The 14,256-nt window shown below is 37.5% G+C and overlaps 1 protein-coding gene across 2 annotated transcripts in view; it reads left to right on the top strand.

The window, feature by feature from the left end:
• The window catches only part of LOC149839445 (6-phosphofructo-2-kinase/fructose-2,6-bisphosphatase-like), a 200,072-nt gene that overhangs the window by 47,202 nt on the left and 138,614 nt on the right, over window positions 1–14,256 (top strand). For both annotated transcript variants that reach the window (XR_016431325.1, XM_090002555.1), the window contains exons 7-8: window positions 11,766–11,864; window positions 11,955–11,984. Coding sequence is in view for 1 of the 2 variants with exons in the window: in XM_090002555.1 (XP_089858681.1) it covers window positions 11,766–11,864; window positions 11,955–11,984 (129 nt within the window). In the remaining variant the exon portion in view is untranslated. The remainder of the gene's footprint in view (window positions 1–11,765; window positions 11,865–11,954; window positions 11,985–14,256) is intronic.

The raw sequence follows: 14,256 nt of genomic DNA, 5'->3' as shown, positions 1-14,256 counted from the left end.
ATGAGTGAGTGACCCAATCAATTGTTTATATGGTGTTGGATCTTCAGGAGTGTCCCATCTTCAAATCTTAATTTTGCATTGACTACTTTAGGAGTCTCCACTTTCTTGTCATTTGTAATCTCAGACTTAGAGAAAACTTTATTTGATAAAGAATGTATCCTTTGGGAGAGTAGACAACTTTAACACCAAAAAAATATCTTAAAAATCCCAAATCAGATATATCAATTTTCTTTTTCAAAACATTTTTAGTTTCATTAACTCGTTGTTCATCATTCTTCGTTATTATCACGCGATCCACATATAGCAGAAAAATAACAATATTAGTACCTATATTTTTGACAAAAAAACTATTAGTATAACAAGAATGAAAACCCAAATGAGTCATAACTTTGCTAAATCTATCATATCAGGCCTTAAGAGCCTGTTTAAGGCCATATAAGGCCTTTCTAAGTCTAAGATTTTTCCTTTATTAATATAAACTTGCTCATTTAATTCTCCATTGAGAAAAACATTCTAGACATTTAGTTGTTAGATGGGTCATTTTTTGATGGATGCAATCGCTATGAAGGTCCTAACATTAGTGTTGGGGGAAGAAGGTTTTGTTGGAATGCCCCGACTTGTCTGCGCTGGTTTTCAGACGACTAGGCCTGTGAGTGAGGTGAAAATTGTCTCAACTATGAAGATCTCCAAGTACCACAAGTAGGGTTGTATGTTGTTCTTGGCCAGTGTGTCCGCGACGGATAATCGGGCGACGACACCTTTAGAGCAATTGGATGTGGTTCGTGAGTTTTTAGATGCTTTTCTTGAGGATTTGTCAGGTTTGCCACCTCACAGGGAGATTGAGTTCTCGATCGAGCTAGTGCCTTGCACAACACCAGTTTCGTGCGCGCCGTATCGCATGACACCTACAGAGCTGGTTGAGCTGAAGAAGCAACGACATGAACTTCTTGACAAGGGTTTATCAGGCCGAGTGTGTCACCTTGGGGTGCACCAATTCTTTTTGTCAAGAAGGATGAGTCCATGTGACTCTCCATAGACTATCGCATGCTAAACTAGGTAACTGTGAAGAACTAGTACCCTTTGCCCAGGATTGATGACTTGTTCGACCAATTGCGTATGACAAAGGTGTTCTCTAAGATCGATCTTCGTTTTGGGTACCATCAACTGCGGATCATGGCAGAGGATGTTTCGAAGACTTTGTTCAGGTTCAGATACGCGCACTACGAGTTCTTGGTGATGTCTTTTGGACTCACCAATGCCTCTGCAACATTCATGGAATTGATGAATCCAGTTTTCAGTTTGTGGTTGGATTCGTTTGTTATCATGTTTATTGATGATATTCTGATCTATTATGAGAGCTTGAAGGAGCACCAAGAGCATTTGCGGATCGTGTTGTAGACACTGAGAGAACATAAGCTGTATGTTAAGTTTTCGAAGTGTGAGTTTTGACTTGATAGGGTGATGTTCCTCGGTCATGTGATCTCAGAGAAGGACATTGAGGTTGATCCAGCCAAGGTGGAGGCAATGTTGTCTTAGGAGCAATCGAAGACGATTTAAGAGATTATGAGCTTCTTGGGATTGGTAGGCTACTACCATCAATTCATACAAAACTTCTCTCGTATAGCTACTCTTATGACTCGACTTTTGCAGAAGGAGGTTAAGTTTATTTGGTCACCTTGGTGCGAGAAGAGTTTTCAGGAGCGGAAGAAGAGGTTGACCTCAACCCCGATATTGTCTTTGCCTTCTGGGATGGGCGGGTTCGTAGTGTACAACGATGCTTCGAGAACCAGACTAGGTTGTGTCTTGATGCAGCACAGGAAGGTCATCACATACGCTTTTCAGTAGTTGAAGGTACACGAGAAGAACTACCCCACGCATGACATGGAGTTAGCAGTTGTTGTCTTCGCGCTGAAGATATGGCATCACTACTTGTATGGGGAACTGTTCAAGGTCCTTTCTGATCACAAGAGCCTCAAGTATATTTTCACGCAGCGAGATTTGAATTTGAGGCAGCTATGGTGGTTAGAGTTTCTCAAGGACTATGCGTTCACCATCGCCTACTACCCTGGTAAGGCGAATGTAGTGGCTGATGCGTTGAGCAGGAAGTCTTCACTAATGACAACCAACTTGATTGGTCGCAATTGAGATTTGATTGAGGAGTTCGTCAGGTAGCAGATGTTTCCAAACGTATCCTTTGTGTGAAGACGAAGGCGCGACCTGAGATCTTAGACTGTACTGAGGAGCTTCAGTCGGTCGATCCAGATTTCGACAAATTATGCATGAGTGCCTAGAAGCTAGATGCGCATTTCCGTAGTGAGGAGGATGGGACCATTATATTTGGAGATAGATGGTGGGTTCCGAAGGTATTGCGGGAGGAGCTGATGAGTGAGACCTAAAGGTCTAAGTATTCTGTTCGCTCTGGTTCTACTAAGATGTTCAAGGATCTCCAACGAACTTATTGGTGGAACGAGATGAAACAAGATATTGCGGAGTTTGTGTCTCAGTGTCTCACCTGCTAGCAGGTGAAGATAGAGCATTAGAGACTTGGTGGACTTCTTCAGTCGTTGGACATTCAAGAGTGGAAGTGGGATATCTCGATGGATTTTATCATGGGTTTGCAGAGAATTCGTCGTCAACACGATGCCATTAGGGTGATTGTGGATAGGTTGACGAAGAGTACCCATTTTCTGCCTATTAGGGTCAGTTAGATTTGGAAAGCTTAGCAGATCTTTATGTGGATGAGATTGTCCAATTTCACGGGGTAACACATTCGATCGTGTCCGACCGAGACCCGTGTTTCATGCCTCGATTTTGGCATCAGTTGTAGAAGGCCTTTGGTAGCATATTGAAGTTCAACACGACGTTTCACCCACAAACTGATGGGCAGACAGAGCGCACAATACAAATACTTGAGGATATGGTTAGAGCGCGTGCGCTGGATTTGACAAGGGAGTGAGATAGGCATGTGAAGCTTGCAGAGTTCTTGTATAACAACAACTACCATGCCAGTATTTGTATGCCACCGTACGAAGCTCTGTATGGTAGACCGTGCAAATCCCTGCTGTGCTGCGATGAGGTTGGACTGAGAGCAGTGGAGTCTCCAGAGGCCATTTAGAACTACTCAGACCAGGTGCGGTTGATCCGACAACGTTTGCTTGCGGTGCAGAGCAGACGAAAGAGTTACACCGATTAACAATGTATGGAGCTTAGTTTTGCCGTGGGCGATCACGTGTTTGTTCGGATCAAACCTACGAAGAGTGTTTTCTGGTTTGGGAAGAAGCAAAAGTTGAGCCCTCAGTTTGTTGGACATTTCGAAATTCTTGAGAGTATTGGTGAGTGAGCTTACCGTGTAGCGCTTCCTCCTTAGTTTTCCCAGATTCACGTATTCTACGTTTTAATGTTGAGAAAGTATGTGCCTGACCCCTTACACGTTATCTATTATGAGACGGTCGAGGTATAACCTGACTTGACGATAGAGGAGAGGTTGATGGAGATTGTGGATCGCCAGGAGAGGACACTTCGTAGTAGGACGATCCTGTTCATGAAGGCGTGTTGGTAGCATCATGGACTAGACGAGTGCACCTGGAAGCCCGAGACCGATATGCATAGCCACTATCCACATTTATTCTGTATGTTTTTAATTTCGCAGACAAAATTCTTTTAAGGGAGTAGGGATGTAATATCGTATATTTTTTTATGATTTTTAAATTTAAAAAATTATGAATTTTAACCAAGTATTAAATGAAAATGATAAAAATCGGGAGAAAACATCTTTATATATATATAGGTGACGTCAGCTAGGTCTAGGCGTAGCCCAAAGCTCGCTGACAAGACCAAAATGAGCCAATTAATATTTGAGAATTTTTTTGTTTTTAACCTTTAAATTCAAACAAAAATCAAGTGAAATTCAGGTTAAATTTGGAGACAAAAATCAGGTAAGTATGCCGTACGATGCGTCTCGTAATTTTGAGAACATTAACTCCTTATTTTTCTGAAATCGGGTTGCAGTTGACCCAAAAATCGCATTTTTAAAAAATGACCCGCCTCTATTTTTACCTTTTTCTCTATTGGATTGGACTGGATCCAGTCTAGGTGTAAAACCCGTAATTTTTAATGATTATTAATAAATAAAGAACTCATTTTTTTTATCTCTAAATTAGAAATGTGTTTCTAGCTTTTGAATTTCATTTATTTATTTATTACATATTCATTTGTTCATTCAAGCCAATCAGGGTATAATTTGCATTTATAGAATTATTTTGGGCCATAAATCACTATATATATATATATTATATTTAAATATATTTTTGATGGAGTTTGTAAATTATTGGAGTGTATTTGTGTGTTATTTAGCTCTTGGTAATAATTTATAGGATAATTTGCTATTTTTGGCTAATCATGTTAGAATTGACATTTTTTGAGTTTTTGGCATTTGCGATCGCACACGAAGGGTTCATTGTATTACTTGGGTAGCGGTCTTTGCGGACTTCATAACTCTTCGGTCTTTTGAGTTTCGATTCATTGTCCTTCACATTATTAAGGTTAGATACCTTAACTGAACTTATAGAGAGCATGTTTAGGCACTAATTGTATAAGCATGATGTTGCACTGAATATCTAAATGAATTGCAAATACAAGTTATGCTCACACACTTCACTTAGTTGTGGATATCTAGGACTCTTGTGATTGTAGTTCGGAGATCATGCTTGTCATAATTGTAGTTAGCGAAATATGGAGTGTGTTTGCTGCAGGTACACCTGTGTGTGGATTTGAATGCCTGTGCACTTATGAATGTATAATATGTACGCAATGTATGTCATCGTACTTTGGTTTGCGCATACTATGTTGCTTTGTGTGTTTGTATGAATTTGATACATGGTGCACATATAACTACTATGAATATGTATAAGTCGTATTTGATGCATACTGTGAATGTTATATATATTGTCTTGTCATATGAACTCATTTATTCTTGTATAGAAGAAAGCATACAACAACAACAACAACAACAACAACTACGCCTTCATCCTAAAACAATTGGGGTCAGCGATATGAACCAAAAAAAAAATTCATTTTGGGTCTTCCACAAGAATCCTTTTCCTCCAATCATTTCTATCCAATGCCATGTCCTCGGTGAGGTTCAAAGCATTCATATCCTTTCCTATCATCTCCATCCAAGTCTTCCTAGGCCTACCCCGACCTCTTTTAACTAATATATTTTCCCATTTCTCCAACCTTCTAACTTGAGCATCATTAGGCCTTCGCCGAATATGTCCAAACCACCGTAAACGATTCTCTCACATCTTATTTTCAATGGGTGCAACACCTACCTTCTTACGTATCTCCTCGTTCCGAATCTTATCTTTTATTGTATTTCCACACATCCATCTAAGCATCCGCATCTCAGCTACACTCATTTTTTGAATATGATGTCTCTTGGCAGCCCAACATTCCGTACCATATAGTAAAGCGGGTCTAATAGTCGTCCTATAAAACTTCCCTTCAACCGCAATGGCATTCTACGATCGCACAACACTCCAGTTGCACTTTTCCATTTCATCCACCCAACCTTTATCCTATGATTTACATCTCCATCAATTTCTCCATACTTTTGAATGATGGATCCCAAATATTTGAAATAATCATTCACCGGTATTTCTTGCTCACCAAGCTTCACTACACTCCCATCACTACTTCGTTGCTTACTAAACCGACATTCCATATATTCAGTCTTACTCTTACTCAACTTAAAACCTCTAGCTTCCAATGTCTGTCTCCATAATTCTAACTTAGCATTAACCCCAGCTCTAGACTCATCAATCAAAACAATATCATCAACAAACAACATACACCACGGTACATTTTCTTGAATTGATCTCGTAAGCTCTTCCATCACTATCGCAAATAGAAAAGGGCTTAATGCAAAGCCTTGATGTAACCCAACCGTTATAGGAAAATTGGTTGTCACCCCTCCACAAGTGTGGACATTGGTTACTACTCCTTCGTACATATCTTTAATTATACTAATGTACTTGAGAGAAACACCTTTCTTCATCATTGTCCACCAGAGAACGTCCCTAGGTACTCTATCGTATGCCTTCTCAAAATCAATAAAAACCATATGCAAATCTTTGTTCCTCTCTCTATATCTTTCAATAAGTTGTCTAAGAAGATGTATAGCTTCCATAGTTGATCTTTCAGGCATAAAACCAAATTGATTCTCCGATATCATGACAACCTTCCTCAACCTAGACTCCATCACCCTCTCCCAAAGTTTCATAGTATCACTCATGAGTTTTATACCACGATAGTTTGTGCAATCTTGTATATCACTCTTTTTCTTATATAGCGGCACCAAAGTACTCTTCCTCCACTCATTAGGCATCTTATTTGTCTGCCAAATCTTGTTAAAAAGATTTGTCAACCATTCTAAACCTTTCTCACCCAAGCATTTTCAAGCCTCGATAGGTATATCATCTGTGCCAACTGCCTTTCTTGATTTCATTTTCTTCAAAGCCTCTGCAATTTCTTTCTTTTGAATCTTGCGCATGAAGTCACGATTCATCTCATAAAAATGAATGGAGAAGTCTCCAAGATCCTGAGCATGACTTCCATTAAATAACTTATCAAAATAAGCTTTTCATCTCTCCTTAATCTCCTCATCTTTGACTAAAACCCTTTGTGTTTTATCTTTGATACATCTAACCATACTCAGATCCCTCGATTTCCTATCTCTCATCTTTGCAAGCCTATAAATATCCTTCTCGCCCTCTTTGGTATCCAACTTGTCATAAACCTCCTTATATACCTTATCCCTCGCGTTTCGAACAACTTTTTTAGCTTCCTTCTTTGCTATCATATACTTCTTCAAATTCTCATTATCACGACTCTTACTTAAATATCTATAACACTCTCTTTTCACCTTAATAGCTAACTTGACATCCTCATTCCACCATGATGTATCCTTACCTAGCGGTGCACCGCCTTTAGACTCACCCAATACCTCCTTAGCCACCTTTCTCATGCCACCCGCTATCTTATTCCACATTGATTCTGAATCATCCTCGAGACACCAATCAGCTTCCTTAACTACCTGCTCTACAAACATTCCTTATTTAGCTCCTTTCAGTGCCCACCACTTAATTCTAGGATCTATCCTATGTCTATCCCTTTTGCGGCATTGTCTAATTCTAAGATCTAAAATTAAGACTCTATGTTGTGTAGCTACACTTTCTCCCGGTATAACCTTACAATTGATGCAACAACCCCTATCTCTCTTTCTAAGTAGGAAAAAATCTATCTGACTCGTATTAGCCCCACTTTTAAATGTTACTAGGTGAGACTCCCTCTTCCTAAACCAAGTGTTTGCTAAGATCATATCATAGGACAAACAAAAATCTAAAATCCTTTCTCCACTTTCATTTCTTTCTCCTATACCATAGCCTCCATGGATACTCTCAAATCCATGCCTACATGTCCATTAAGGTCACCGCCGATGAAAAGCTTTTCTCCATAAGATATCCCTTGTACTACTCCATCTAAATCTTCCCAAAATTGATGCTTAATGGAATCATCTAAACCTACTTGAGGTGCATAAACACTAATAATATTAATAATATCCGTACCTAATACTAATTTAATAAGTAAAATTCTATCACCCTTCCTACGGACCTCAACTACGTGATCTATAAACTGACGACTCATAACAATCCCTACTCCATTCCTATTCCTATTTATTCCTGTATACCAAATCTTATATCCCCAAGGTTCTATCACTTTTGCTTTCTCACCTACCCATTTGGTCTCTTGTAGATATAAAACATCAATCTTTCTCCTACACATAACATCTACTAACTCTACCAACTTACCAGTTAAAGACCCTATGTTCCAAGTGGCTAACCTAATTTTATGGTCTTGGACTAACTTCTTTACCCCCACCCGTCCAACAAAGTGAGGGAACCCTTGCCTATTTGACACCACACCCGGGCGCCGGTGTGACGCGTCGCTTCTGGGCGACGACCTAGCAACCCTTGCCCATTTATCACTGCCTCCGGGCCTAGAGAGTACAACGCGTCGCTCAGTAGGGAACGCCCCAACGAAATTCTCATATTGGTTCATTTTCATAAGGTATGACTAAGTTTTTATGCTGGCTGTCACAGGCCTACCGCAACCCTCCTCCTTTATCCGGGCTTGGGACCGGCAGTGTATAACTAAACAGTTATACACAGGCGGGTTTGTTGTTGTTGTTTGTTGTTGTAGAAGAAAGCATGTGAATGTTATAAATTGTTTTGAACTTGTATATCTTGTTTGCCTGAGAAATATATGCGTATGATGTACGGTAGGATGGTCAATGAGATTTTGACCAACCCTTACACAATTATATCTAAGGTGATATATCGATTCATGTGGTGAAAAATGCATATGACTTTTATCGTGTGTGCATATCTCGAACTACGTAAGAGTTATGTATGTGGATGTTTAGTTGCTTTGTATTATGAAATGTGTATGTTCACATATGCATGCATAGAACTCATGTTTTGTTTACGCATACTTTGAGGTTCAATTTACTAAGTGCAATGTTCTTTGTAGCGATGATATAATGCGTAAGATGCTATGCTTATGTATGATATGATTTAAATGTCATGTGAAATGAAATTGTGAAATGAAATTGTGAATGCATGCAATAAATGTTTAAGTTCAATAGTGAGCTTTGGTTCATGAAGCCTTATTGGTTAAATGTGTGATTTTATAATTTTAATGTCATATGAAGTGATGTATGGTGTGATGCTTTGATTGTATACATGCTTATGCCTGTGTTGATGGCTATCGACCCTGAGAGTGGTCAATTGTATTGATGCATGTATCACAATAGTTTTCACTAGATATGGTACCCGTTGTGAAACTGTTCCCTAAGGATTCTCTGTGAGGTGAGGAAGTGCATTGTCCAAGAGCGGGTAGCCCGCGAAGACGGTATATTCCTGTGAGAAAGTTTATTGTCAAAGATCAGGCAGACCATCCGTCAAGGGCGGTAACTCCTTGTGAGGTTGTAAATTTCTCAGACCAGGTGATCTGGTGTGGATTTTGTAAATCTTTATTATGAATAAATGAAATGTTATGATAAATTGTGATGATCTTCTGAGTAGATTGAGATAGCCAGTTATGAATCTATAGATTTGGGTTTTCTATTATAGCATGATTATATATTGAACTCAGATATGCTAATCAGATCCTTATTGATTTTAGATCTTGATGAGGTTATGATTGTGACGCTTATATTAGCGTATAGGTGAATGACACATCTCGCATAGTTTTGACTATTTAGGTGAATGATACATCACACCTACATAGTTTCATTGCAAATGATTGCATTATGATTGTCTGAGTAAATATATCACACCTATGTATCATGATTGACGTGTATCATGAATATCTAACTAAATTACTTATAAGGTATCTGCGTGTGTTTCACGTTGGAATGCTCAAATGTGATTTAACTTATTGTTTATAAGAATTATGAATGCATATGAAAATGATGCAATGATTTGAATGTCTTAGATGCATATATATATATATATATATATGCGATGACTTGTATGACTTGAATGCATATAGATATTGATTTATTACGTGAGTTAAGGTTGAATAGAATATTAAGTGATGAAATGCTTTTAAATGCTTTATTTTCGAATGCTTGAAATGAATGACTCATAGGATGTTCCCTTGTCTATCACTTGACGATGGATGAATAATATATCTTTACCTTTAAATGCTTGATATGTTTTCTTTAAGTTTGAGTTTGGGTTGCTTTACCAGACTTTAGCGAGTCTGACCCCGTTTTATGGGGGACAGGTAATGCAGGTAAAATATGATAAGTAGTTGGAGCGAAGGGTTGGTCGAGCTGCATCCTCGAGGGTCCACTCTTACCTTGCGATCTTGGTATTCATGATATTTTTGTTTTAAGTACTTGATCACGTAGAGACTGAAGTATTTTTTTATACTCTGATTTGAAATGAAATTAAAACTCTTCATATTTCAGTCTTATATTGTACGTCGTTTGAAATGTGTATATCCCGTACATTTTGATTTGATTGTTATCTTTAGTGTAACCGCGCCCAAAGTCTTAACCGTTTTTAAAAATCGTTTCTGCGTTATAAGATCTGATTTACTTATACTTATCAAAAAAAAAATTTGGTCTCGAAATTTCAATTTTTGAACTATAATTAAGGTTAAAATTTTTGGGGCGTTACACTAGGACCCATATTAACAAGATCTGGTCCAGGTTGGATCCATATGGATTTAGATATGGATTTTGATCTTGGATCTAAATCTTGATTCGAAATCCATCAATGGCAATTTTAAAGTTACTTTGAATTTAAAGTTTAAAAAAACTTTAAAATAAAATAAAGATGAGGTAAAGTTCTACCTGGGGTAGAACTCTATCCCATGTGGGCTTCTAGAACTCCTTTGGAATATTCCTTGAGAATATTAATTTAAATAAAATAAAAGAGATAAGATTTAGATGGATTCAGAAGGTAGATGGAAGAGTTCCACATATGGTGGAACTCCATGCATATAAGAGGCCTCTAGAAGGGATGTCACCCCCTCTCTAGAAGACTTAAAGAACAAAAAAATTTATTTAAGGGGTCTAACTCCTCTCTCTCTAAATCTTGTTATATATATATATATATATATATATATATATATATATATATATATAGAGAGAGAGAGAGAGAGAGAGAGAGAGAGAGAGAGAGAGAGAGAGGAAAAAGAAAGAAAATAAAGAAAGCGAGAAAAAAGAAAGAAAATGAAGAAGAGGAAGGAGAGGAGGAAATCCAGCCTTACCGATCATCTGTCAATTTTTCGATATTTTTCTACATCCAATTTAAGGTATGGGTTCTTCTCTAGATTCGAACGGGGAGAAACAATTTTAAATATGATTCACATGTAAGTTTGGTTGAGACCATAGCATAAAGGGGTTCAAAAGGCACGAGTCTTACATATATATACACACACATACATTTTAACACCCATATCTTGCCAGCTGTCTGCAGGTCCTGCAGATCTGTAGTTGTATTGTATCCACGTGATACAGTTTCCATATAGGCACTCTCCCAGGTGATCAAACAATAAGAAAAATGGCCGGCATCCATACAAAATAAAATTGACCATTACCTTTTTTAAATTCAAAAACAGAATCTAGGTTTGCAGTGTCTGGATACATATGGTTTCTCTAGGAAATTTTTGCAGACAAAACTGACACTGCACCCTATGGTTTTCCTCTAGATGTTAAAAGGAAACTTTGCTAATGAATAATTTCATTTGCTGTACTCTCTGGCATATGAATTCAAAAGTCATCGTAATTTGAGCAGGTCTTGAGCTATTTATCTACCCTGAATCTATAGAAAGTATACTTTCTAATAGCTCTATGTCCAAAAATAAAGTTTCCTCTTTTCTTTGATTTACTTATTAGATGCATGTAGAGTATCTCAGTATCTTTGTTTATTTTGCTGTCATATACACGGATACACCCTTTGCTTGTCCTGCTAGTGAAATCTTTTCATATTCAGGGCTGTCTGATTAGCTTAGCTAGTTGACACAATCACCAATGATCTGCTTACATTTTTTACTGATCTTAAAGCAATTCAGAAGTCTTCTGTTGAACATTATTGCTGTTATCAGAGATTGGAATTTCAATAGACATTGAAACATGTTTTTGTTTCCTTCAGTTCAAGATGAATGTGTTACAATTTTTCTCATGGGTATAGGTTGGGCTGCCAGCACGAGGTAAGACCTTTACAGCAGCAAAGCTCACTAGGTACCTTCGATGGTTAGGTCATGAAACCAAGCATTTCAATGTTGGCAAGGTGATTTTTTGTTAACCATTTTGTTCCTATGCATTCTCAAAGGTTTACATGGTTGCTAATTATTGCCTTTGTGTTTGGTTTGGTTAATAGTATCGTCGTCTCAAGCATGGAGTAAATCAAGTAAGCATTTTGCTTCTCACTATCATAAATTATTTATGCTTTTCTATTGCATTCACTCATTAAGATTTTCATCATGTCCATGGTTCCATTTCCTAATCTATTCTTGTGTAAGCCTCATTTTTTCAATATCCGTGATACATGTTTAACTGATGAAAATTGCATATTCTGTCTTTATTCTCCTACATACTTTTTTTTGTTGAGTGATTAGTCAGAAGATGAACAAATATCCATTGTTTTTTTGATGATCAGTAGTAATTCTTGTTAACAACAGGATCCGCAAGACGAAGTACCTCTGTGAGAAATGTAAAGTTTGAGCACCACATGGAAAGATTAAACATACATGACCTTATTCACTAATTTTCCCTTTGAACTCACGGTGTGAACAACAAAAGATGTCTAAGTATCTGATCCAAAAAATTAAGAGTTTCAGACTAGGTGGAAGTGAAAGCCAAGTACTTCAGGGATTTCTGAGTACCTGCACAAAAAAAATTAAAGTTCTCTCACTAGATGGAAGTGAAAGCCAAGTACTTTGCGAAACTGCCCAGCAGCTGAAGCTTGGTTTCATGTAGGACATAAAATGTTCAGTTTCGTGTAGGACATTTGGTTCATGGATATGCATGCTTGGAATTATCTCCTAGAACATGGCTTTTTTCTTGATTGGTCAATAGGAAACCTCTGTCTAATGTTCTAACAGATGTTACCATCCAGAAAGAAAATGCTTCACTACAGACAGTGGATGACTGATTTGTGTTTGTGTTCATTTCCTAGGGCATGCCTTTTTTCTTGGTTGGTCATTTTTGTAAATCCAGCCCTAGAATCAATGTTGATGGAGAAGAGAGGACAAACCAGATGCAATCCCTAATGTTTAATGGAGAGGGATTGACTCCAATCCAATATATTTATATTGAAGCACTAAAAGGGAAAAATCTAAATGTATATTAAGAAGAAATTACAAGGCATACCACAACATGATACAAAAGAAAAACCTACAGAATACAAGAAATATTACATTCCATGCCATCGATCTGTCACCACTTATGAAAAGGACAAAATGCCCCGGAAATATGCTAAAAAATTCTAGGTAAACCTCTGTCTAGATTTTGCTGATAAATCTTACCATCTACTAAGAAAATGTCCAATTTGCAACAGAGGATATAGTCACACTTATCTAAGAAGTCTTTTCCTCTAGATATCTTGTTCCATATTTTAGCCTGAGGATGAGCTTTTCTGGTTTTCACCTCTCAGTTAAGAGTCTGCTTCTAGCGCCCTAGGTGAGGCTGGAAGTTGTACAAGATTGAGTATTGTGGTTAAAAGCTACTCAGATGCCACCACAGAACCATGATTTTTTGTAAGTGGGTAACAGAGCCCCTGTTCAGGTTGGATCTACCTAGATCTAGGTCAGCCTCTATGGCTACTGGACTAGTACCTTTGATCAGGTTTATTTTCTTTGGATGTAGTTGATTCTAATTGTGTGGAGACCATGTCTAACCAAATAGGATAACCTTCTTTTTAACTTTTGCTACCCGTGTTTGAAATGGGATTGGAAAGATATGACCATTTTTTGTATTAAAATTATAACTGCAGAGTTGGTTTACAATTGTAATGACCCTATTTCATACCCGTGAAAAAGTGGCAATTTTTTTTTTAAACAAGTGCATAAACATTCCCAGAGACCCGAGGTCTTACAGTTAAACACCACCACCACCATAAGGAATCTTATACTCATCTTTCATACCAAACCAAAATCAAACCAAACTTTATTTATTCAAATGTAAAGAGTCTGAGACATAAGTAAATGAAAGTAAAAAAAGCAAAAAGAAGGGGCCACGCCATCTCAAGAATCTGCTATGTAGTCGTGTAGTCCCTTCGTGACTCCTCTCAAAAGCAGGTTACCCCACTAGACATCTAAGGCTGCGAAAAAAAATACAAAGTAGGGTATCAGAATCCAAAGAATTCTGCGTACAGGTCTCTCTAATGAATCAAATAAGTAAAAAAAACATAAATAAAGTTCATGCAATATTTTAAAGAGACATAAATATAATACCTTCATAATTCAAATAATCATTCATGCAATAGGGAACATTTACTAAGCATGAGAAAATATTTAATAACAACAGAGATCACAATCTAAGCATTAAAGACATTTAGCATGCATTAAGGAACAACGTCATGCAATCATCAATATATCACAATTAAGGGAACAAGTAAATATGTATGATCTAATACATAACAGGGATATGCATGATTTCAATGCAATGCATGCATAATTTAT

The sequence above is a fragment of the Nuphar pumila genome, chromosome 4 (genome assembly GCF_984573655.1).
Source record: "Nuphar pumila chromosome 4, dmNupPumi1.hap1.1, whole genome shotgun sequence".
Lineage (NCBI taxonomy): Eukaryota > Viridiplantae > Streptophyta > Magnoliopsida > Nymphaeales > Nymphaeaceae > Nuphar > Nuphar pumila.
Note: the sequence above shows the minus strand (reverse complement) of the source record. Positions and strands in the feature narration are given on the sequence as shown.